Raw genomic sequence first — 23,973 nt, 5'->3', positions numbered from 1 at the left:
TTGTGTGTGGCTGCTAGGGAATCTCTAGGAGTGCCATAGCTCCCCTGAGTTAATGAATATGGTGTGCTGTGTGCCTCAGAACAGTTCCTGAGTCACTGCAATGGGACTGAGGCTCTTGCCTGGCTCCTACTGCCTGTATTTTGCTTGTTCAGAGAGTCAATTTCACCTTCCTGCAGACCTGCTAAAGGTAGAGGAAAGTAGTGACTCTTTTTTCTGGTGGCCTCTGAAAAGCATCAACTGGGATAGTGGGACACAGATCCTGGTGAGCGCCCCTTCCAGGCAACCGCTAGGACTGCTGTGAGTGAAATCCAAGCCGCTGTGCTCTGGATCCCCTGGGTGTTTCAAGCTCTTGGAGCCTGAACCAAGTCCGGCCGCTGCTCCAATCTCAGGGTCCACAGGCACACTCTCAGGGTGCAGATCTTCTATCTGGCACCCCCCTCTGAGTGTTGGAACCTAGGCTTCAGCCGCCTAGCCCCTCTGGGCACAGCACTGACCCTTCAGCCTCCCCAGTTCTTGAACAAACCCCTCTCCCAGAACTCTGCTGAAAAAGTGTGAAGCTTCTGGTTTGCCCTTTAACGCACTGGAGGGCATGCGGCAGTTGTCAAGTGGTCAACGCACACCCTCTTAATCTGGTGCAAAATGGCTCTCTCCCCAGTTCCACCCTGTGAATCCCTTAATAGACTCCTGCTGGCGTCATCTACTTCTTTTGTTCTCATCCTGATAACGTTCCATTACTTCCAAGTCCCCCACCCTTCAGACAAGAAGAGGAAGTGTCTTCTCCTAGCTAGAGCAGACCCATTATTTCAAGGTGAGTGACCAGTGGTTCTCAAATTTTTGTATTGGTGACCCCTTTCACACAGCAAGTCTCTCAGTGCGACCCCCAGGTCTCCATGGGTGCCCTCCCCATTGCACCGGTGTCCCCTTGAGTTCCCCACTCCCCTTTTGCCCTTGGCTCCCTTGGATTCCCCATTCCTCCTCCATCCCTAACCCCTGCACTGTGTCCCCTTTTCCCCTAATCCCTGCACCCCCCCCTGCAAACACCTGGGGAAACTGACCTGCATGCTGGGAGCAGCTGGTATTGCTGCTCACTCCCCCCTCAAACGCTGCTCTTCTGTGCACTCCTAGGAGGCTGTGGGGGGGAGGAGCGAGGAACATCGTCAGGGATCCCTGCATCCAGGTCACTTTCCCTACCTGGGCTGTGTAAGGGAAGGGCAGAGAGCAGCAGCTCCTGATGCTCGCCGCACAGCACAGCCCCGGTGGGGAAAGTGACCTGGAGGCAGGTCCTCGGTCCCTCTGCTCACAGCTCCCTGGGGGGTGCATGTTGGGGGGAGGGGCTTAGCAGTATCTGTGTAACACTGCTTGCCCCCTTCCCCCATGTTCCTCTGCCAGGAGAAAGCCGGGAGGCTCACGGCCCCACACTTGGCCGGGCTCGGAGCTCACAGCCCCATGGGTGGAAGGGCTTGGGTTGCTCACAGCTTGTGACCCCCACATAACCACGTCGATCCCCTGAGGGCTCACAACCGCCAGTTTGAGACCCAATAAAATAGACGATGGGTCATTGAGAGCTGCTCACTCAGCCATTATCTCTCACCCGGCAGGGCCATAGCACAACCCAGGATATTCGGAGTGGAGCCACATGCATGTTGGCTTTTCACAACCCAGTAATTTCATGATACAATGTCATAAAACCATTTACAATTCAGAAGTGGTACGGACAAGAGAGTGAGTGACGCTCAGCACCCTGGAAGACGCAGGAGACTAATACAGCGTGTGCATCCAGCACATGTCTGAGCGGTGCGTCAACTCTTTGCCTTTGACAAAGGAGAAATGGCCTTGAGTAGATGGAGTGTGGTTTATCATAGATGCTCATGTTCTCTGTGAACCTGAGCCTTCATGCAAACCTGCAGGTGCCAACCCTGTAGACTGAACCATGTTGGGTTAATGGGTCCCCACCAGCAATGGCTTACACAGCAAACCATCTATAACTGCAAACAATCATAAAAACTGAAGGACAAGAACTGGGCCTAGCAACTAGGCGGCTCTGATACATATCACAGTCCAGACTCAGCTCTGTGATGCTCACCATGCCCTCATCTGCTGGCACAAAGCAGCAGTAAACTCTGTGGAACTGAACAGTGGCAGATTCCCTTCATGCAAAAGTCTTCTGGTGGTGAACAGCTGCTGTTGTAGCTCCTATGTCACCCCCTGTCAGATCCCAGCAAGAAGGAGAATGTCGAAGAGAAAGGGACATATCCAAATCACCACTTGCCCTAGTGATCCCCGGCAACCAGAAATGCTCATTGAGCTGCAACCACAAAGGCTTCTCTAATTTATACGGGGGACCAGGCTAACAGCCAGATAGTTCCAGGATTGCGGGGGGGAGGGGTTGGGCATAAAGATGTACATTCTGGGATGCATTAGCAGCAATGTTGTAGCAAGACATGAGAAGTAATTCTTCCGCTCTACTCCGCGTTGATTAGGCCTCAGCTGGAGTACTGTGTCCAGTTCTGGGCGCCACATTTCAGGAAAGATGTGGACAAATTGGAAAAAGTCCAGAGGAGAGCAACACAAATGATGAAAAGTCTAGAAAACATGACCTGTGAGGGAAGAAGATTGAGAAAATTGGATTTGTTTAGTCTGGAGAAAAGCGGAGAGGGGACATGATAGTTTTCAACTAAATAAAAGGTTGTTACAAGGAGGAGGGAGAAAAATTGTTGTCCTTAACCTCTAAGTACAAGACAAGAAGCAACGGGCTTAAATTGCAGCAAGGGCGGTTTAGTTTGGACATTAGGAAAAACTTCCTAACTGTCAGGGCAGTTAAGCACTGGAATAAATTGCCTAGGAAAGTTGTGGAATCTCCATCATTGGAGATTTTTAAGAGCAGGTTAGACAAACAGCTGCCAGGGAAGGTCTAGATAATGCTTGTTCCTGCCATAAGTGCAGCGGACTGGACTAGATCAGTGTTTCTCAACCTTTTTGATACCAGGGACTGGCTTCCTATACTGTGTCAGGGAGATCTCAGGGACCGGTGACAGTCCATGGACCAGTCCTTGAGAAACACTGGACTAGATGACCTCTCGAGGGCTCTTCCAGTCCTACGATTCTATGATTCTATGTCATAAAGCCACCTTTGCCCCCCTCCCCACTCTGCCATCCTTGCATCTTCAGCTGTGCCAGGTGTGGTTCCACTCTACCTAGGATCTGGCCCTGAATTTAGCTACTGAGAATGTATGAGTGGTATTAGATTGTTAGAAACTGAAGGCTGTTGCACAAGATCTAATTGTAAATATAATTGCCTCTAGGTTTTCATTCTCTTATATTTGACCCACAGTATGATTTCAATGACATGAGGCTTTTGTGATCTTTGTTAAGTTAATATGCAGGCAAACATATATTTTTAATGTAGATATAGTAGAATCAAATATATTGCGTTTATCCTTGTAAATTAACTCAACTCCCTAATTTCCAAACTGAAACTTATTTACACTGGATGCACTCTGTTCCTTGGAAAGGATTCTCCACTAGTGCTAAAATGGATGGAAAGCTTGTAAAAAAGTTTGTATTTAGTTCACCATGGATTTCACTGACATGGCAGATTTACAGGGGTGATATTTCCATGTGGATGGATTTGATCGTGAGCTAATTCTCCTGTGTTTTATGCACAAACAGGATTTTTCCTATAGCATCCATGTTTTTCTGGCCCCCAAACAACATAGTCATTGTGGCCAAGGCAACAAAAATTCTCCTCTCTGTTAATATTTATGTTCTCCTGTGAGCCTGTTACATTTTGTAGGGCAGGGTTGGAGAACATTCTTAGTTTATATTTGTGATATTTTGAATAGTTGAATAGCAAGAGGAAGGTTTGGAACAATGATATACGTAAAACAGGAATCTCCAAGCTGACATTTGAAATCTACATGCAAAAACACCACTTGTCAAATAGCACCCAGACACTGATTATGTAATTTGGATGGTTTTAGTGCTGAGCACCCTGGCTTCCTTCCAGGCTCCTTAAAGAACCCAAATTTAAAAAAATCATGTGCAGCCTTAAAAAAACTGACAGTAAAGCCCTGAACTCTCCATTGGGAAAATCTGTTTTTCCTGTTTTCCATTTCTGGCCATTCTCAATTGGTTGGTTTATTTGTTTATATGCTTTGAGTTCAAGAGCTCTAAGGTGTGGGGCCTTCTAGCTGCCAGTTCTAATGCAGAAGGTCTTTTTATAGGTACTCCGCCTCAGGATGGCTGCACATTGTGGTTGTGTACTGTATGTTCACTATGTGTCCGTTCTGTCATTTGGCTGCAGCACTATGTGTGCTGAAATTTAAGGGAAGCATGGTTTATAAACTGTTGTTTCCTCTGAGTCACTTATAGCCATATATCTTCAGCACAAAACATTCTGCTTGCTTTTTTGGCAGAGCAGGAAAATAATCCAAGGTTAACAAATGGTGTTTGAAAGTCAGCATAAGGGAAGTAGAAGAACTGAAACTGATTTTTTTACGTTCACAATATCCACAGAGGAGCACTTCTCTGATTCTCAGACATATCAAGCTGCAGCTTTTTTAATCTATTTATTTTACTTAGTAGGTGAAAAGGTCAATAAACATTCAGTAAATATTGCAGGAAATGTGGCTACAGTACTAGAGAAAGGAACACAACTAAGCATGCGTGAGCATTTAGGAAGCTTACGTAACATTTCCTTTGCAAAATAAATAAGCCTAATTTCCAAAACATCACCAAGAATATCATCATTTGCATCATTTGTTTCTTGGTAGTAGCCTGCCAGAATTACTAAAAATATTTTAGGTTTTGAGCAGACATTTTATGGAGCCTCCTTTCTAATACCATATTTCTTTTCCCCTCTTTTTTAGTATTTACATTACAATCGTACCTGGCGACCCCACTCAAGGATCAGAATTCCATTGTACTGGATACTGTACTTCCTAAGTAATAAGACAGCTCTTGCCCCAAAGAGCTTACAATCTTAGACCCAAAGCCTAAAAAGACTTATAGATGTGCTTATTTTTACTCATGTGCTTAAAGATAAACATGTCTGTAAGTCTTTACATGACTGGGGTCTTGTTTATAACAAGATGCAACAGGCAGATGAAACAAACAGATGTGAGCAGAGAGGGAGCACGGGGTGGGTGAGAAAACAGTGAGATAAGCAACTTTTGCATTGCAGCTTGCCACCTGTTTTGGTATATGGTTGGTTCAGTGGTTCCTCCTCAGCTAATTTTTGGTGATGCAGTGATTTTATTTTTATGAAGCTTTAAAAATTAATTTTTTTTTTGCATACTGGTTTGAGTTTTTGAATATGGCCATCTGTTTGCAAATTAGTGCTGATACCAAGAATGCATCATTTCAACTCCTCCACAAAAATTCAATGAACAGGAAACATCTTAACTCATGAAATATTGATGTACACAAACCTCTAGTAAATGTAGGTACATTTCTCTTTCCAGGGGCTGATGGAGACAGTGATGGGTCTTTCAGGGACTGGGAAGATATGCATCTCATCATCCAAAAGCGACTCCTCCCGTCACCTAGTGAATATTGTTAGATGGCACCAAAGTTAGCCCTGTCCAGTTGTCCATGACCTGAAGGACTTGTTGATGACTTAGGGCAGGGAGGAAGGGTTAACAGCAGAAAATGTGCAAAGACAGCATCTCTGTGTGAGAATGTGGAAGTATTTATACCATATCCTGCCTGTTAATAAATTCATCATTCTCTTACACCAGAATAGTAGTAATGGGCTTACTGGGTTCTGTACTATAATTCTTGTGATGTTCCAAGAGTTGTCAGCTACAAATGTGTACAAAATGCAGAGGCAACTCTTCATATGCATTTGTGTGCCAGGATTCAGCTAGGGCTTGTGATTATTCTCTGTGAAAGTACCTGTACCCTTTCCCTTCCACTTCAGTTCCTCAGCTCTCTGCTTCATGACCTTTTCAATGCCGGAGCTGGGTGTCTTAGAAATACCACAGATAGACAGCAAGGTTCCCATTGGATAATGGGAGACATTATTCCACAGTGAATGATCTCAGAAAATATATCCACTGTCATATGTCAAAACTAGGCCAAAATCATTTATGATTACTATTATTTAAGATTTATAGTGTGGTAGCTTCTAAAGACTTTAATCAGATTGGGACCCAATTGCACTAGGGGCAGTACAAATGGTAAATGACAGCCCCTAGCTCAGATAGTTTTACATATATCTCTTCTACTGGACTCCAAGTTAAGTTGTAGGTAGTGTCAATGGGAGTTTAAGTTACAAAAGGAATCACTATGAGTTTGAGCATTTTGTATCATGTAAAATAGATGCAGTAGATGAGGTGCCAGTAGATTAAAAAGAAAGATGAGCTGGAAGCAATTGACTCCAAAGTAGGGTTACACATTTACACTAACTTTTACACATCCACACAAACAATACACCACTAAATGGTCACATTAATTGTCTTTATTTCCTTTCAGATTACTGGTTACCAAGGAACTGAGGCTCCTCTTCACGGTAGCATGTGAAGGACTGCAAAAACAAGATACTTGCATTATAATAGGGCTAGAATGTGGGAATACAGAGAATGGTAAAATGGTCATCAGGTATGCCCACTTCACCCCATTATCGAGCCACCAGGAGCCCTTATGTGTCAACAGCATGTTGGATAAGCTCAGCATGGGACAGGTTCATGGAAGGAAGTGTTGGGGAACAAATACGCTCTGTACTATGTTTCCTTCTCTAATTGTTATTTATGCTGCTCACCTTTTAGAAAACGTGATTGCCCACGTTGGACAGGGACACGAGCATTGCTGAGCGCTAGATGCAGGAGTGCGCGTTGCCAGTATTGCAGGAGGAACCCAGCGGCAAGTGGTTTGAGAGAGAGCGTGTCCCTGACTCCCGAGCCAGGGATCCTAGCCCTGATGTTCGTAACTACCGCCCAAATCTGCAGAGCTTTCAAATTATTTCTTCTCGGTGGGTGTTTAGACGGGAAGGGGAGATTATGGCCTCACCCATGTATTTAAAAGCAGAAGCGTTCGCTTTATAACAGCCTGTTCTATCTGCACAAATGGCGCACCCTAGTCGTGTCCAGATCACATCGGTGGACTATTTATAAACAGAAAGCAACATCATGGTATTCAGCCACAGGAGAAATAATACTTGGCAAGCCCGTGACAGCAAATGGGCCCTTTGCAGAGCGTGCTCGAGTGTGGCACGGCTCTTGATTGCAGATGTCGTGTGCGCCCGTGGTGAGGCTTCAAATTAACAGTCACTAACTGCAGCGCTCTGATTCGTGACCGGAGATACTGGGTCAGCTCCAGCCTCCCCTGCAGTCGGAGTCGCGCCGGTTCACGCAGGCAGGCGCTGGCGCCAGATTACGGGCACTATCATGTGTGGCTGACGCTCCGCCTGCCCAGCTGCACGGCCGGATCCCTAGCCCTGGCACATCGGCTGGCACAGGCAGATGCAGGGTGCTGGGTGGGGCTAGCGGCAGCTGCCACCGCCGGGTGATGCCGGCGCAGGTTGGAGCCAAGGAGCGCAGCAGGGACAGGGCAGCACCTGCCGGCCACGGCCCCCACCGCCCCGGGCCCCAGGGAACGCGGCAGGCATGGCACGGAGCCTGGCCGCGCGAGCCCGGCGGCGGGGACAGACACCTGCCGGCCCAGCCCGGCCCCACGCGCCCGCAGCCTCCAGGCGCTGCGGCTCCACTGCCCCCCCGCGGCCTGCCGCTGAGCAGCCGGCGCGCCGCCGAGCATGCGCAGTAACTAAAGAAGCCAAGCCGCAGGCCTGCCAGTGGGAGACGGGCGAGGGGACGCGGTGTGTGGGCGGGGCCATCTGGCTGAGCGGGCGGGGCTGGCGGAGCGGGTGTCCGCAGCGCGGGCTGGTCCCGCTCGCTCGTAGCTTCACTCTCCATGGTGCAGCCGCCGCCGCCGCCGCGCGGGGTCCCCCAGTGCCCGCCCCCGGAGGGATGAGCCTGTGACCTCAGACTGAGTTCGGGCCGCTCGGGGAAAGGAGCTTGATGGAAGCGATGTCCCCGCAACAGGATCACGTCGGGCAGGGGCGCTCGTCCTCTGTGAGCGGGGAGTCCAGAGCCTCCGCAGCGCCCGAGAGCAAGAAGGTGAGAGAGAGCCCCGAGCCCCCCTCCCGTGCACCCGGGCGGCGGAGAGCACCGAGCCCCCCATGCATGCGAAGAGCCCCGAGCCCCCCTCCCCAACACATGCACCCGGGCGGCGGAGAGCCCCGAGCCCCCCCCCAACAAATGCACCCGGGCGGCGGAGAGCCCCGAGCACCTTTCCCCGCTTACCCCCGATGCTCGCCGGCAGCAGAGAGCCCCTTGACCCCCCGTACATCCGAGCAGCGGGGAGCCCAGAGGACACCCCCACAGTTCCCCCTCCCGAAACACACACGCGGGCAAGCAGCGAGAGAGCCCTTATTCCCCCCCCCCTTCCCCCAACGCCAGGGCATAAACGCGGAGGAGGAAGCCCTGCTTCCCCGGTCCCTCATGCTGTGCCCGTGCTCGGCGATGCGTACACCCCGCGTCGTTAGCACCCCTCCCTCCCCCAGGCCAACCCGTCCCCGGGCGCTGTGTTTGCAGGACGGCCCCGGCCCCGGCTCCCTCTCGGGTAGCTGGCCGCGCAGTGCCGCTCGCTGCATTGCTCGGTGTAAGACCGTGGTTTGTCCGATCCGCGCTGTCACCAGCTGAACGAGCCATTTATTAAAGTCACCGCCAAGAAGACCCACAAAGTGCAACCTGCCACACGACACGTGCATTTGTCTCCCGCTGGCTCTCTGGGCTGCCTCTGTGACAGTGATGATTGCCGCTACCTGTTTCCTCTAACAATTTGCCGTAATGATCCATGCTGTATCAGGTAAAAAAAGCTACAGGGCTTGTTTCAACGGAGCTGTTGACATTAACGTGAGCGATTGTGGCACAGACCAGAGTTGTCCGTATATGTCAGATGGTGATTGAGAGAGACGCGGATGAAAGTGATTATTATTTATCAAATCAACGCCGGTTTGACTCAGAATACCTCCTTGTTCTGTAATTACTTTGCTCCGTGTCTGGGCTTTGTCCGGGGCGAGCGGGGCGGGGGGACGGCTCTGGACGCTGCCACACGCGCTTTTAAACTGAAAGAAACAAGAAAGGGGTTTCCGAGGAAGATAATAAATGCCAAGAGTGTTCCATCAGTTACAGGAAAATCGGGCACAGCTCGATCTCCAAAGCCATTTGCAAAATCTCTTTTTTACAGCTAGGATTTGTCTATTTTCTTGCCTGATTATGTTGGATGCTAAGTGTCCATTTTAATATACAGCCAATTAGTTGTGTCTGCCATATTTTCTGCCATAATGGGTGATCTTTAATAATAATATTCTTCCCATTATATAAAAAAGGACTTCCTTTTTCTTTTTAGCTCAGCATATTTTACATTATTTTTCCATTTGAAGCTCACTGAGAGAACCCAGTTCAGATGGGAATCTCCTCTTACTTACAGGGTTTGCATTAAAATGTCCTTAAATCCATGCAAATACCATTTCCTTAGAGAATTACCACAATAGTACATACTATCATATTGGTTATCAGGATTATAATGCTTGGCTGGGTTGGGATGCCCTTCATAAATCTTTCTAGCCCTGATTATATCAGGTTAGGAGGGGAGTGAAACCTCTTTACTAAAGGATAGGTATGTATTCAATCTTGTGCTTAGGCATGGAACTTTATTGGCCACAAGAGCAGTGTGGAACTGCAGTGCAGCTACACATCTCAGTCTTTCCATAATGCTGGTCCACCTGAAGAAACAATCCTTAGGGCCAGAAAGCTTATATGTTATATCTCAATTGTAGAGGCAATAAGAAGTCTTGTATTATCTATCCAGCAATGAATGCAACCAGATTGAAAGTAGTGTTGCAGTACTATAACCCAACCACTGCTCTGACCCAGTTCAGCGGTAGCAAGTGAAAATTTATAGATAAAACAATCCCCTCAAATATTTTTGGCTAAGATCAAATGTGGTGCCAGTAAAATACCTTTTATGTACCATTATGGGATATCTGCTACACTCCCTTAAATTGGAACTATATCTCGCTGTTGATCTAATAAACACTTTCCATCTCTAAATACTATAATCTAAAATGTGGCTTCAGAAAGTAGGTTTTTTTATATTGTGCCTTCCCCATTTTCTGAATGTAATCTCTGTGTATTGTACTTTGCAACCATTTGCCCAAATGCCGGATACACACCTGAAATAAGAGGGGAACAAGAAAAATAGAATGATAGGAAGCTTCAAATGCTGTGAGATTCAAAGTATTCTACTACAGCCTCCTATGTGTAATTCAGTCTTTTGGATGTAAACAACATAAAGTAATAGTGCATTTTTATTAATGGTGGCACTTTCCTAATACTCCAGTACAGCCCTACTCCAAGGAGGTTACAGGCTAAGGAACTTGAGTGCCCAAATTCTGCTCGGCCTGTAGCCGGTGCTGAGAGGGAGTAGGGATGCTGGTTAGTATGCCCACTTCCCAGAGATGTTGACAGCCATGTCAGGATTTCATCTAGTGGAGGCACATACAGTGGGATATGTGTCTTTGAAAAGAAGCAGTTTGTGCCTCTGGCTTTTACATGATGCTGATGACATGTTGCTAGATAGGGGTAAGCGTGGCCACACTCTCTACTCTGCATATATTGGCCTTTGAGTTGATGATGTGGTGGCTTGTATGGGTCCACAGCCTTCGTGCTCTTTAAGTACTGCACTGGATGAGGAAGAGGCTTCCTATGCTCTTTCTACCCTAATTCAGAGGTCAAAGCCTGTTCCTAGTGGAATCTCAAATGAGGTATCATTACTGCTTAGATACTACAGTGATGGGTACTCTAAGTACCTATACCTATGGTATTTATTTTACAGTGTGAGTATAACAGAGGAATGGATGGAATTTTTCTTGTTACAGTGGGAGATAAACTCCCTAGTGTGCTCGTTATATATGAAATTATATGGGAAAGTTGGTAATAGATCAGTATAGAGTCTGGTGATAGTCTCAAAGATCAAAACAGGGCTAATTTAAATTGAGAAAGACGTGTATGATATTTAAAATATTTTGCATGCATGTTTGGTATTTAAGATTAAAGATGTTAAAATGGCTTTAACCTCCTGACATGAACCCTCTCAAAATAAAGAGAGACTATCAGTAGCCACTAAACCCTTCATTCTTCTTATTGTGACATATTTTACGCAATGAGGCTGAATTAAGCTTACATAGCAGAAATAGTTACACTCTTCTGTGTTTGTCAGAACTCTGTTTTGTCTTAAGTTATTAGTTTGCATCTAGTTGTCAGAGCAAATAGGAGTGTGTGATCTTTGTTGAGCCACAAGGCTGGAGGTGGAAGCTGCCTAGGTTTTGCTCCCGGAGTTCCAGCTTTACCATCTACTTGTGTGTGACTTTGAACAAATAGCAGAACTTCTGCATGCCTCTTATTCTCCAGATTTAAAACAGATATAATTAGTTACCTACATCAGAGACTTTGTGAGATGGCGTCAATCAATGTTCAAGATATTTGAAATACTTTGCACATTTGATGTAGAAGTGCCAAGTATGGTAGTTATGCTTGTGAAAAAATCCTGAACCAGTTTCTCAGCTGGTGTAAATTGGTATAGTGCCATTCACAACAGAGGAGCTATGCCAATCACCAGGAGAGGATCTGACTTTTGAGGGCTAGTAAACACACGTTTTTTGTGCTGATTTAAGGATATTTGTTTAGAAACCAATATAGTTGAATTGATGTAATTGCTGTGATCGTGGGTAGGGCAATTGTTTACTGTGTTAAGGAAAGAAGTGTTCTGGTGATGCGGAAGGTTGTCCTTTCCCGTACACATGTATTTATTTTTTTATTTAAGAATGTAAACTCTTTGAGGAAGGGATTAAAGCTTCCCATAAATTTGTATCGTGCCTAGCACAATGAGGTGAGATTTCGGGCCTTTGGGTGCTAGTATAATAATATTACTGATAATGATAACTGGAATCTTGGCTGCCTAGGGAAACTTCTCATATCACACTCTTATCCAGGTAATGGAAAATTACTGCATAATTTGCAAGGTGATGTGAGCAATTTTAACTCAAATGAGGACTGAAAATAGCATGTAGTTAAGATTAATTAAACCATTAATGCACTTGCTGCTTAGAAATGAGCCACTTATAGGGCATGTATTGATCTATGATGATAACTTAGTACTGTAACTCAGGGCTCAGCAATGCTGCTTCAGTCTAGGGTCGAGGATTAATACTTTTTTGAGGGTGGCCATCCATAGAAAAAGTAGAATATCTGTCTTGCGAATAAAATGATGTCCCAGTTCCTGAGTTTCCTGGCTTTGTATTTTCACTCCAAGGTAGTAGCAGCCCTTAATAATAATAACTTAGCACTTATTGTAGTCCCCAGTACCTAGGAATTGTATATGTCACATTCTGTATTGATATGAGTTGCTTGTAATACCTAGGTACAACGGGAATGAGTTAAGGAAGCAGAGGCAACCTGATCCCAAATTTCCTTTTTTTTTTTTTAATTAGTTTAAGGCTATTAAAGTCCTTAGTCTGCTTCTCATGCATGTGTCTAGCAGATTTCTATGTACAATCTGCACTCTCAGGTAAGCTCTCGTTTATGCTCTGGTAGACTCCTTTGTCTCCTCATCTTCACCTGGAGACAGGATAGCTTCAGATTTACATTCTGTAGCCTGAAGCATGTAACCAAGGCAGAGGATATGCCTTGTTCCATCTGTGTTAATACATCAGGGAAGTGAATGCACTCAGCACAGTGAACCTGCATGTTGGAGACCTGAGAAATGCGACATGAAAGACACATGCTTAGTGGATGCCTGTGGTATCTCCTGAGACCCTTCCTGCCTTCCAGAAAATCCTGCCAGAGATTAAATTAAAGTTCATTTGTGTCAGAGCGTGAGATCTACCCATTTTCTTCAAATGATGGGAAGAAACTAGACTTTAAGATGAATGTAAGAGGATGGGATTCACAGCTTTCACACCTGCCTGCCTTTTGCTATTCCCCAAAAGGGATTTCTGCCTCATCAATACTTTCCCACTAGTCATTTGAAATAGACTAGAAAGACATGAAACTTGTCAGTTTTAAACTGCCCCTGGGAAAGCCCTGCACTACAGATGCACGAGCACAACTGTACCAAGTGTTAGTCCTCCTCTTGCTTTGTGTGTATGTGCACGCACTTGCCCTGGTAGCAGAATAACTGGAATAAAATAGAAGGGGAGGATAGCGAGGAAGTGCGGAAGCACTGCTGGCAATAGGACTTGAAGGTTTAGCATTCCATTTTCCCTACAACCCCTTCCTCCAATTTTTTTGAGTATTCCTCCTTTCCACCAACATAATAGGTGAGATCTCCCTTCCAGATTTAAATTAAAGCCATAAGAGTTTTTAGTCTAGGATAGTAGTATGACTGCTGATAGCACATCTCTTCTTGCTCATAATTTCTCTTACGGCTCTTCTGTTTTCCTACCCCAACTTTACTTTTAGTCTCTGTTTCTTACTGCGCACTCTGCCACCCTTGCATCCTCTTGTGTTGATGTCTCTTTCCTCTCTTTCTCTTTATTTTTATTCAATGTGTACTGTCAGACTTTGACAAACATTGGATTAAGGCATGCAGAAAACAGAAATAAACAATGTAAAGGGCTTATTACCTACTAAGCTGTAAATGGCTTAGTGATACCTGAGCAATCAAGCTGAGAAATATACTTAAAGTACTGAGTAGATCTTGAAAGATAAACTGTTGGACAGTAAAGAATATTTTGGGGCTTTTTTATTTTTTTAGTCTTAATAAAGCAATTATTTGTAAACCTTGGTACAGGCTTCCTTAAAAGTCTGTATGTCATACTTAATTCATGTTTAACTAAACCAAAACGTGTGTGTGCCTAGATATTTTTGTTGTTGCTTCAAACTTCAGGAGAGCAGAGTTTGTATGAATGAAATCATTAACCGTTCAAACTGACTTCAAGATTTTATGGAGTGAGCTTTGTTTAAAGCAGGTTTCCTTTCATTTTTTAAAAAAGCAAAAAGTAGTTAAACGTCCAGATTTAGCACCCAAAATCCTCTGCTTGCATAATGGATATAGCCATGATATTCTGGGTGAAGGTTGCAGTAGCCACCACTATGTTTCAGTCCTGACCCCCTTTTAGTGATGGAGAGGTTAATTCAGTTTCCAGACATATACAATTTTTTTGCCTCTAGTGAGTTTGCCAACAAAGGCGTCCTGCCTCTTGCAGAGGTGGTGTTTGTGTGATGGTCACCTATCAGCTAGGGATAGATTGAGATCTTCATCCATTTCACAGAGATCACTGAATTGTCATCAGATGGTATTGATTTTTCCTCTGGGTTCAAACCATTGGCTTAGAAGCCAAAGGTTCTATATTTCATTATCAAGCTTGCAAGCCCTTCTGTTCCTATCCTTTCCTCAAAAAGCAAGTGCCTGACCATGACACTGTTTTAAAAAAATCTGACACCCTTGCATTGTATGTTGCTGGGATACATCAGCAACATTCATTCTGTAAACATATGTATGTGAACATATGTGAACCTGATTCTACTCTAATTTTGTCATTGATTTCAATGGAAGCTGGACCAGATCTTTGATTTCTTTACTATACAACAAGGTTCATATATTAATCTAAATATGATATTGAGTGCTCGTAGCTTATTCAAGCAATGAATTTTTTTAAAAACGTTATGCTAGGATGATCACAAAAGAAGTAAATCAAAACTTACTTGCACAATGGGGGCCAAGGGTCTGTCTACATAGAGCAAGCTGAGGAACAGGGCCTTATATAGCTCAATAGTATCAGCATTATGTGAGGCTGGAGGGTGATATGTAAAAATATTACATAAATCAGAATGGTAACACTATGAAGTAGCTAAAAACGATGTCTGTTTATTGCACTCATCTGGAAAAGAATGATCAGACACCTATTTTCCTTCTCTAGATGCTCATAAAAATTATGAACATTCTACCACTTACATCTGGTATCTTAATTATCTTTCCCCACAAAACAATCATATGTGTCATGAATTCTTTTGTGTGTTCTCTACTTAATAAATGCTCTGCTTATCTCTTTCCAGGTCTAATATAATGAAATACTATACAGAAATAATATGAAAATGCTGTATTTTCAGTTAGGTTTGCTTTTTATTTTTTAAAGCTCCGCTCAAACACTGTTGTACATTAGCTTTTTCACAGAATGGAGATTAATACCATAATTGAGCAACACAATTTAAAGTAACCATCTCCGTAAATTACCAGTGAAAATTAATATAATGCTGGCATTTAGAAATAGACTTCCCCGAAGCAGATGACTAGGTTGATACTCAGAGTAAAGGCTGGCAGTTTTACGTCTCATCTTTCCATCTGTAAGATTACAAGATCTAATAGGTTGGGCCAGAACCTGTAAATTAGCATAACTCTGTTGAAATCTTAGGAGCTATACTAGTTTATGCCAAGTGAAGATCTGGCATTGTATGTACAGTTTCTTTGCATCTACCTCACTTTCATAGGGTATTATAACCCCAACAAAAAACTGTAAAGTGAAATTAAGATTACAGGTTCATTTCTGTGGTTTGAGTTTAAAGAAAAAGAGAAAACCAGGAAATGTTAAGATTACATTTAGAAGAAAGCCAAACCTATGAAAGTATGTAAATGCACAGTAGCCATGTCTACACTAGCACTTACGTCAGCAAAACTTTTGTCACTCAGGCTCTGTCTAGGATAGTCCCACCGTCAGATTGATTTATCTGGATTGATTGAGCAGAAGTAGAAACCCTCTCAATTGACCCAGAAATTGACACTATTAATCCACCTCTGCCAGGTGGAGTAATGCTGCGTCAATGGGAGCGCATTTTCCGTCGGCGCAGCAAACTGAAGACAACATGGTAAGTAGGAGTTAGGAAATCGATGGGAGATACTCACATCTCTCCCATTGACTGCCACCGAATTTGGCGGCAAGTGTAGACATAGGCCAAGAAATGTGAAAAAAACACATCCCTGAGTGACATTAAATTTTGCTGACATAAGCACTCAGTTCCCAACCTATGGTCCGCGGACCCCTGGTGGTCCCCAAGGCTACTACAGGGGGTCCGCGGGGGAAAAAAACCCAACATCCTCACCAAGGAAATTTACAATTTCAAATAAAAAATAATTTTATATAGTTTCTAAAAACCTACTACTGTGATTTATTTTACAACTAGTAGCATGTGGTGGTCCACGAAATGTTTGGAGGTTGAAAAGGGGTTGGTCCACGAAATGTTTGGAGGTTGAAAAGGGATACACACACTCAAAAAGGTTGGGAACTGCTGTCATCAGATTCATGATAAAACTGTGGAAGTTGACTGTATAAATGCCTATAAAGACACAGTCCTTGATCTTTAGAAGTTATTGGGTGAAATCTATGACTTGTGTTCTGCAGGAGATCAGACTAGATGATCATAAGGGTCCCTTCTGGCCTTCATCTATAAAGTTACATTCCTATTTAAATGTTTACAGTACCTCAGGAGGCGATAGATGAGGTTCTGTAGCCTGCAATGTGCAGGAGGTTAGACTAGATCAGTGGTGTGCAAACTTTTTCAGTTGTGCCCCTCCCTTATTATTAATGACATCTGTCCCCTTCCCCCCTCCATGACTGCACAGCCAAGACTTCCTCAGTAGCTGAGTTTGGGCTGAAAGCAGAACTGGGTGAGGGAGGAGCTGGGACTAGAGGTGGAACTGGTCTGGGGGAAGAGAAAGAATGAGGACAGCTGGGCTGAGGGTGGAGCAGGGGGCGGAGTAGGACTGGGGGCAGAATGATGTTGGGGGTGGAGTGGGACTAGGGATGGATCTAGCCTGGAGGTGGAGCTGGTCCTGGAGGCAAGGCAGGACTGGGGGCTGAAAGGTTGGAGATGGAGCTGGTCTGGAGGCAAAGCGGGGCTGGAAGCTTGGCACTCTATCCCCGACCCCCTTGGGGACTGGCCTGAGCCTGGAGGCAGAGCAGGACTGGGGGTTGAATAGGGTTAGGGGAGGAGTGAGACTGGGGGCAGAGCTGGTCTGGGGGCGGAGCAAAGCTGGAAGCATGTCACTCTCTCCCTTCCCCCATAAGGGCTGGTCCAAGCCTGGAGGCAGAGCAGGACTGGGAACTGAACAGGGTTGGGGGAGGAGCAAGGTTGGGGGCGGGTGGGGTAAAAGTGTGGCGTTCCATCCCCTCCCCCATGGGGGCTGGCCTGGCCCATGCCACATGCCCCCCTGAACATTCCTCCGTGTTCCCCGTGGGGAGCACCCCAAAACTTGGGGACCACTGGACTAGATGATCATGATGGTTCCTTCTGACCTTAAAGTCTATGAGTTTTTATAGTAATCAGGCAATGTTTGAGCCTGTGCATTAGTTCTCAGCTAGAAGAATTCATCAAAGAAAATATTTTCTTTCTGCTTTTTGCTGTAAAGTGGCAAAGAACCATTGAAAATCTTTTTTTAGGATGGTCAGTCTATTTAAATCCTTACCTGTATAACTTCAAATTGGATAGAAGAATTCAAACTTGGTCCCAGGCCTAACTTATCAAAACTGATAGGAGTTTTGGTGGATTTTTAGAATTGGACCAGAAATCGAGCTTATCATGGAAATTCAACCACTGCTGTACAAGAGAGCCTTAATACAAGCATAATCTGTTACCAGACAAATACATTATAAACAAACAAGTGCACACTGCACCAATAGAAAAGCCAGTGTAAAACAATCATCATAGCAACCGATGCACTGGTATGATACTGATCAATACCTCTCTGCTTGGCTAAAGAAAGGATACCATGGAGCATTGCATAGTTTTTCCTCTCAGTGAGGAATGTAATATGAACCCTCCCTATCATGTTTTGTGCTACATTGGCAGAAGAATCAATAGTCCTCTATGTTTGTCAATGGTATTTAGTGCTTTTTGTTAACATAAAGGAAGAAAATCCTGGTTCATGATTACCAACCTTGAGATCTGGAACATTGTTAAAGGAACTTTCTAGTGTTGGATATTTTTATATCAAATCTTATAAGGATAGACACATGTTTTAGAAGCTATAGATTAGGGGTATACCTCTCCACCTTCAGTGCAGGACACAGGCAATCCAATTATGTGACAAATGACCAAGATTTGGAAGACCTGGGTTTTGCTGCACAATGTGCCATGTTAGACAAGTTACAGTGATTTTGTTTAAGCTATAGAATCTGTATTTAAGAATGCTTCCTCACCAGGTGAATTAAATAAACCAGTTTTTTAAAAAGTGGAAAAACAAATTCTATTGTGACTACCAGAGTTGGAGAGGATCCTGGCTGCATATCAGTAGAGTTGGTACCCCCCAGCTCTTCGGATCACCAGCTCGGACTTCTATTAGTTGAGCTAAAAAAGTAACTTATCTTTTCTGAGGGCCAGCCAATAGAGGGGGATGTCCTACATGCTTTGCCCGTGGGTTAAACAACTAATTTCTAGACAGCAGTAGAATGTGGGAGAGGTTAGGAAACCTAGGTTCTATTCCTGCCTGTGAGAGGGGAGTGGTAGTGGTAAGAACAGTGGTCTGTTTGAAAGCCATTGGAACATGTACTCCTAAATCCTTTGGATGCTTTTGAAAATCTCCTCCTTAGGGAAGTATAATCTTATTTATTATTTGCTCCACACTTTATTGTAATACTGAGCTTCACTCAATAGAAAAATATGCTCCTCTCTAGAATTACTGCAATTTTTCTCTTTTCCCCCCTCTTTCTTCTCTATTCTTTGTCTATCTTCCTTGTCTGTGTCTCTTCTCTTTTATTCCTTCCCTGCAGTAATTCCCAATTTCTCTCCTGCTCTCTGTGAGCTTTACTGTCACCCACTTTCCCATTCCATCCCATAAATGATCAGCAATTAAATAGTTAATGCTGACGCTTGGTGTCAGTCTTTAGAGATAGCACTCCAATTAGATTAATGGAGACAGGAGCCGAATGTCTGTAGACATTCAATTAGTGGGTAAAATCTCACCTCTGGTTCGTTTTGTTTCTCTTTCCAATCAGAAGATGAAGAGTCTGGCCCAAAGACGTCAATCTGCACCATCTCTGGTCCTCAGCAAAGCACTTAACAAGTCCAGAACTATCACCAGGTGAGTTGATGTGTTTTGCTGGCTTTTTTCCCCCCAGTTCCTTAGCCCAAATCTTGAGGTGTTTTTGACAGGCTGTTCTCCATACTGGGCTAAGTTATGTCTTCAGACAGAGCCATACTGCGGGGGATAAGCCCTCCACTGACAATTCCATTGGCATAGTACCTACTAGAAGGCATCCTAATGCTGTCTGAGCTGCTCAGCCCATCAGGCAGCATTAGTCAACCCCCTTCCTTTTGTACTGGAAACCAAATTATGGCTGCCTACTCTCATGATGGAATGGGCAGGGAGGGAGGGTTAATGGTTCCCTCTTTCATTGCCCCCCCTCCCCCCCATCCCTTAATGCCCTATGCAGCACTAAGCATAATTCAGCCCCCGTTGTTGTATGACTCTACAAGTGATTTGAGCTAAGTTTCTGTGGATACATTAATGTATATGTCTCCTCTTGTGCCATGTTGGCATTTCTTTAACAACAATTCAGTATACTTTAAACTTGCAAAGTACCAATGTTTATGAAACAGTGAACAGTCTAGTAGAATGTTAGTGTTTCAGATTATGTGGAAAACCTTACTGGGAAACATAATTGAGGAAAATTAAAGCACAACTATGCAATGGATCACTTTCCCTCACATTATGGTGTGCATCTTAGAGAATCAATGTATGAGCCTTGGAAAATTTGCTGTTTGATCTACCTAATACCTAGATTCATAGTTATCATCCAGTGGAATTCCAAAGCACTTGATAAATCTGAAAAGAATTCTGAGAAAACATCAGTGTTGCAAAAAAGCAAAGCAAAGTAAATTGAAACTACTTGAAGCTGCTGCATGTCTTTTTGTTGCCTTTGAATCAAAAGGAGAAACGTAGAAATAACTCTAAATGGTGTTTATGCTATTTTGTGCAGTCTAGCAGTTGAACACAGGATTGGGAGCCAGGAACTCATGGATGCTAGCCTTGGCTCTGGCACTTCCTCTGTGGCCATGAGCGAGTCACTTAACTTCTTTATTTAGTTTCCAGTTTGCTTACCTTCCTCAGTAAGGGGTTAGTTATGATTTAAGCTCTATGGTAACTAATTTTTATTATCTCTTATTTACTATTTTGTCACCATCTTTGCAGCTATTTTACAATTTGTGATTTCACAAGACACTTTTTCATGCTAAATTGAATTTCTCAAAGTGGAGAAGGATGTGCATATTCCTGCGTTTTGTGAGTGGTGACAGCTTGAGGGTGTGACCGAGCACATAGGGACAGACTCCCACAATACTTAATCTTTAGAGCTTTCCTCAGTTTGTTGGCATCTAGCTCAACAACATCTCTCCATCCCTGCAATGGTCTCGTGTCTAGAGCCAGCTGAATCTGCAGTAGCTCGGTTTCATGTTGTTCTGAAACGATATCTCCTTGGAAGGGACAAGCAGGGGATTAGCTTAGTTAGTATCTGTACAATGCTTTCAATATGTAGAGAACTATATAAAAGAGCTAAGTGTTATATCCAGCTGTCCTCAGCTAATGGACTTTACCAATAGTATGTGTATCATTTATACTGATTCCTCCACAAGTCAATCATTAGGAGCCGTTTCTACCAAGAAGAGAGTCTTACAATTTTAGGACCGGCTCTGTTGAATTCAGTGACAGAACTTTCCTTCACTATAATAGGAGCAGGCTTGTACCCTTAGAAAGGTATGCGAGGTAATCCTTTAGATCATGCAGTATTTTCATTTTTCACTGGGATTGTAATTTCTGTCTCAACCTATACAACTTTCTTCTTCGGTTGCACAAAATGCATTCCTCTTCCTCAGTAAACTGATGGATGAGTATGAACTTCCTGCTCTGTTTGTTGTGTAAATGTTTAACTCTTGTGAAGTGTTCTGTCTTTTAACAATATAGCTAAAGAACAACAGAATGACCTCTTGTGTTTTCCAATCTCCAGGTATTTTCTCTCTAAGCGATTTTAGCACTTAGTTCCCTTTGTTATAAGCAAAATCCATAATTTCCCTTCTGGCAGCAATCCCCAATGCCAATACTCCAATACACTGACTTGTTAAAGGTTGATTAATGACTTGTTGATAATAAGATCCCATGCAAAGTTAGCAAACATTTGTAAGGCATTTTATATGAATCGTCTCACCTCAAAAGCTGGTTCACCTCAATATTTGTTGAAATTAATGAGCAAGTACAAAGATTTTATAAGGGCAGGAAATACTTAGAAACATAAGTCAGTTCGTATTTTAATATCAGTTTATATACCTCAAGTGTTCTCAGACGACATACGGCACAACTTAATAAAATGCAAATGCAGGGCAAACTTGCCTTCTGGCAATTTAAAAGTTATTCGCAGTATTTTTTTCTTAAACAAACCATTCTGGTGTCTGGAGGTGGCTGTTTTAGCATTCAGTGAATTACTTATTATAACAATTGCCAGAAATTTGGAGTATAGAAGAGTCTGAAAGTTTTATAAGATGGTTGCTACACTGTGTGGTCTAGGGCTGTGTGGCTGTTACTCTAGATTTACACTGGTGTAATCCCATTGATACCAATGGAATTACTTCAGAATAATAATAGAATATGGCCCATTGCCACCAAAGGATGAAAATATACAAAATGTTCTTTCCCTTCTATTTTTGATTCTCTTCCTCTTCTCCATACAATCAACCTGTCTGTCTTCACAAAGTGATCCTGGATAATCATGCTAGTGTTGTTTCACATATTTAGATGTCTGACTTTGAAGTACTTGGAGCAGGTTTTACACTAGAAATCTATTGAAAAGGCTGTCCCAGTGGACTGCGACTTTGATGTGGTGGAGCGGCTTGAGTGTTCCCATTATCCTGAGAGCAATGCCACTGGGAATCTTGCACTCCTGGCAGGGTCACCCAAGGCGGCAAAGTGAGGTTCCAGATGAACAGTGATTTCCCCCCTCCCCAAGTCTTCAGTGGCGGAGCAGGCAGATGAAAAGACAATTTCTCTCAAAGGCTGTGAAGACAGATGAAGGATGCAGCAGGATAAAGGTCTCCAATCATCTTGGTTTCTTTGTCATTGGATTAAGATCCTCATCCTGTCAAGCACTGTGTGGACACTAGTGTGCAATGATGCCCCACATTAAAATAAATCATGCACAGGTGTCTTCCATATTCATGTCTAAGTCCTGTGACAATTGGTGAGTGACAACGGGAGTGGGACATAGATGACCAGAAACTCCTGGTCATGGACCGGCATGCAGGCGGTTGCTTCAGATAGTTGTTTTTAAATTTGGACAGAGTGGAACTTGGCAACTGCAACTGAGCAGTTCTTTTTAGGGCCCACTCTCCTCACCCTGCATGGGGTGGAGACTAGAAAAGAAGACTAAACATAGTATATCTTGCCTCCCCCAGACTGGATAACCATGTCCAGAGGGATCACCTTACTCCAGTCAAAACTGAACAATGAATTTGAAACATGGAACAGTCGAACAATCCAAAAAATAACCAAACAGAGTGAAGAACAGCGATCGTGGCCAGAGAATTCAGGAGACATGAAATCGACATTGCTGCAATGAGTGAGACCCGACATGCAGGAGAAGGACAGCTCAAGGAATAAGATGTTGGTTACACTTTTTTCTGGAAAGGAGCAGGCAATGATGTGCGATAAATCCACAGCATTGATTTCATCATCAAAAACTAAATAATTGACTCTCGGAATTAGTAGTTAACAACTCATGACCATCTGCCTTAAACTTGCCAAGAACCATCATGCAACACTCATCAGTGCATATGCTCCAACCCTCGATGCTAATGAGGAAACCAAAGAAGGATTTTACACCAACCTTGACCAAATTCTCTCTGCCATCTCAAAGAGGACAAGCTCATACTCCTTGGCAATTTTAATGCAAGAGTTAGACGTGACTTGGAGCTCTGGAGTGGTATGATCGGAAAGGAAAGAGTGGGCAAAACCAATTCCAACAGAATTCTCCTGACCAAATGCCCAGAACACAACCTAATTATCACAAACATGTTCTGCCAAAAGAACAAATGAAAGACATTGTGGGAACATCCACAATCTAAGCATTGGGACTATGTCATTGTCCATGATCATGATTGTGAAGCTGTTTACATCATCAAAGCGATGACTGATGCAGATGATTTTTGTGTGGACCATTGCCTCATCCGCTCTATCACTTCCATTAAACTCGCACCAAAACAACTAATGCCGAAAAAATCAACCAGACAAAAGATATATATCGAGAGTGTCAAGGACTCAGCTAAGCATGACCTCTTCCAACAGTGTCTCACTGAGTAACTGATGAATATCAAAATTGAGATGGAGAACCTCGAAGATCACAGGAAAGCACTCAAATCAGTCGTCTATGCTGCGTATGTGGGAACACTGGTCTTCTCACCCAGGAAGCACCAACACTGGTTTGATGAGAACAATCAGGAAATTCAAGACCTGATTGACCTTCTGTGCTTGACAGAATGACATCAATTCCAAGCAGAAGCAATATATCCACCATCAACTCAAAGCTTAGCTTCAAAGGAAAACCCGTGAAATGAAGAACAAGTGGTGGGAGAAGAAAGCGAAGGAGATCCCAACAACTGTCTGACACCCATGACATGCCCAGATTCTTCAGTACCACCAAAGCCCTCTAAGGACCTAGCACCAAAAGGCTAACACCCCCCCTAGATCCAGGGATGGAGCTAACATCCTCAGGGACAATGAATTGATCAATGCACGGTGGAAGGAATATTTAGACCTCCTGAAACGTGGTTCTAACATTGACAAAAGCATCTTTGACTTAATCCGTCAACTTCCCATCAGGAATGACCTCAGAACCCCAGCAGTACTCGTTGAGGTAAAGGAATTCATCAAACAGAT

At 43.9% G+C, this 23,973-nt stretch overlaps 1 protein-coding gene and 1 long non-coding RNA gene across 3 annotated transcripts in view; both read left to right on the top strand.

Moving 5' to 3' along the window:
* LOC137162802 (uncharacterized) overlaps positions 1–6,435 on the top strand; it is a 71,063-nt gene extending 64,628 nt beyond the window's left edge. For both annotated transcript variants that reach the window (XR_010922501.1, XR_010922502.1), the window contains exon 3: positions 5,463–6,435. This is a non-coding gene — a long non-coding RNA (uncharacterized lncRNA). The remainder of the gene's footprint in view (positions 1–5,462) is intronic.
* Positions 6,436–7,769: 1,334 nt separating this feature from the next.
* The window catches only part of ARHGAP20 (Rho GTPase activating protein 20), an 89,898-nt gene continuing 73,694 nt past the window's right edge, over positions 7,770–23,973 (top strand). Inside the window, exons 1-2 of the mRNA XM_067562824.1 lie at positions 7,770–8,114; positions 19,049–19,134. Coding sequence (XP_067418925.1) covers positions 8,016–8,114; positions 19,049–19,134 — 185 coding nt within the window. The 5' untranslated portion in view covers positions 7,770–8,015. The remainder of the gene's footprint in view (positions 8,115–19,048; positions 19,135–23,973) is intronic.

The sequence above is a fragment of the Emydura macquarii genome, unplaced genomic scaffold, assembly GCF_026122565.2.
Source record: "Emydura macquarii macquarii isolate MOO-44397 ecotype Brisbane River unplaced genomic scaffold, CSIRO-AGI_Emac_v2 contig_2473, whole genome shotgun sequence".
NCBI classification, from domain to species: domain Eukaryota; kingdom Metazoa; phylum Chordata; order Testudines; family Chelidae; genus Emydura; species Emydura macquarii.
Note: the sequence above shows the minus strand (reverse complement) of the source record. Positions and strands in the feature narration are given on the sequence as shown.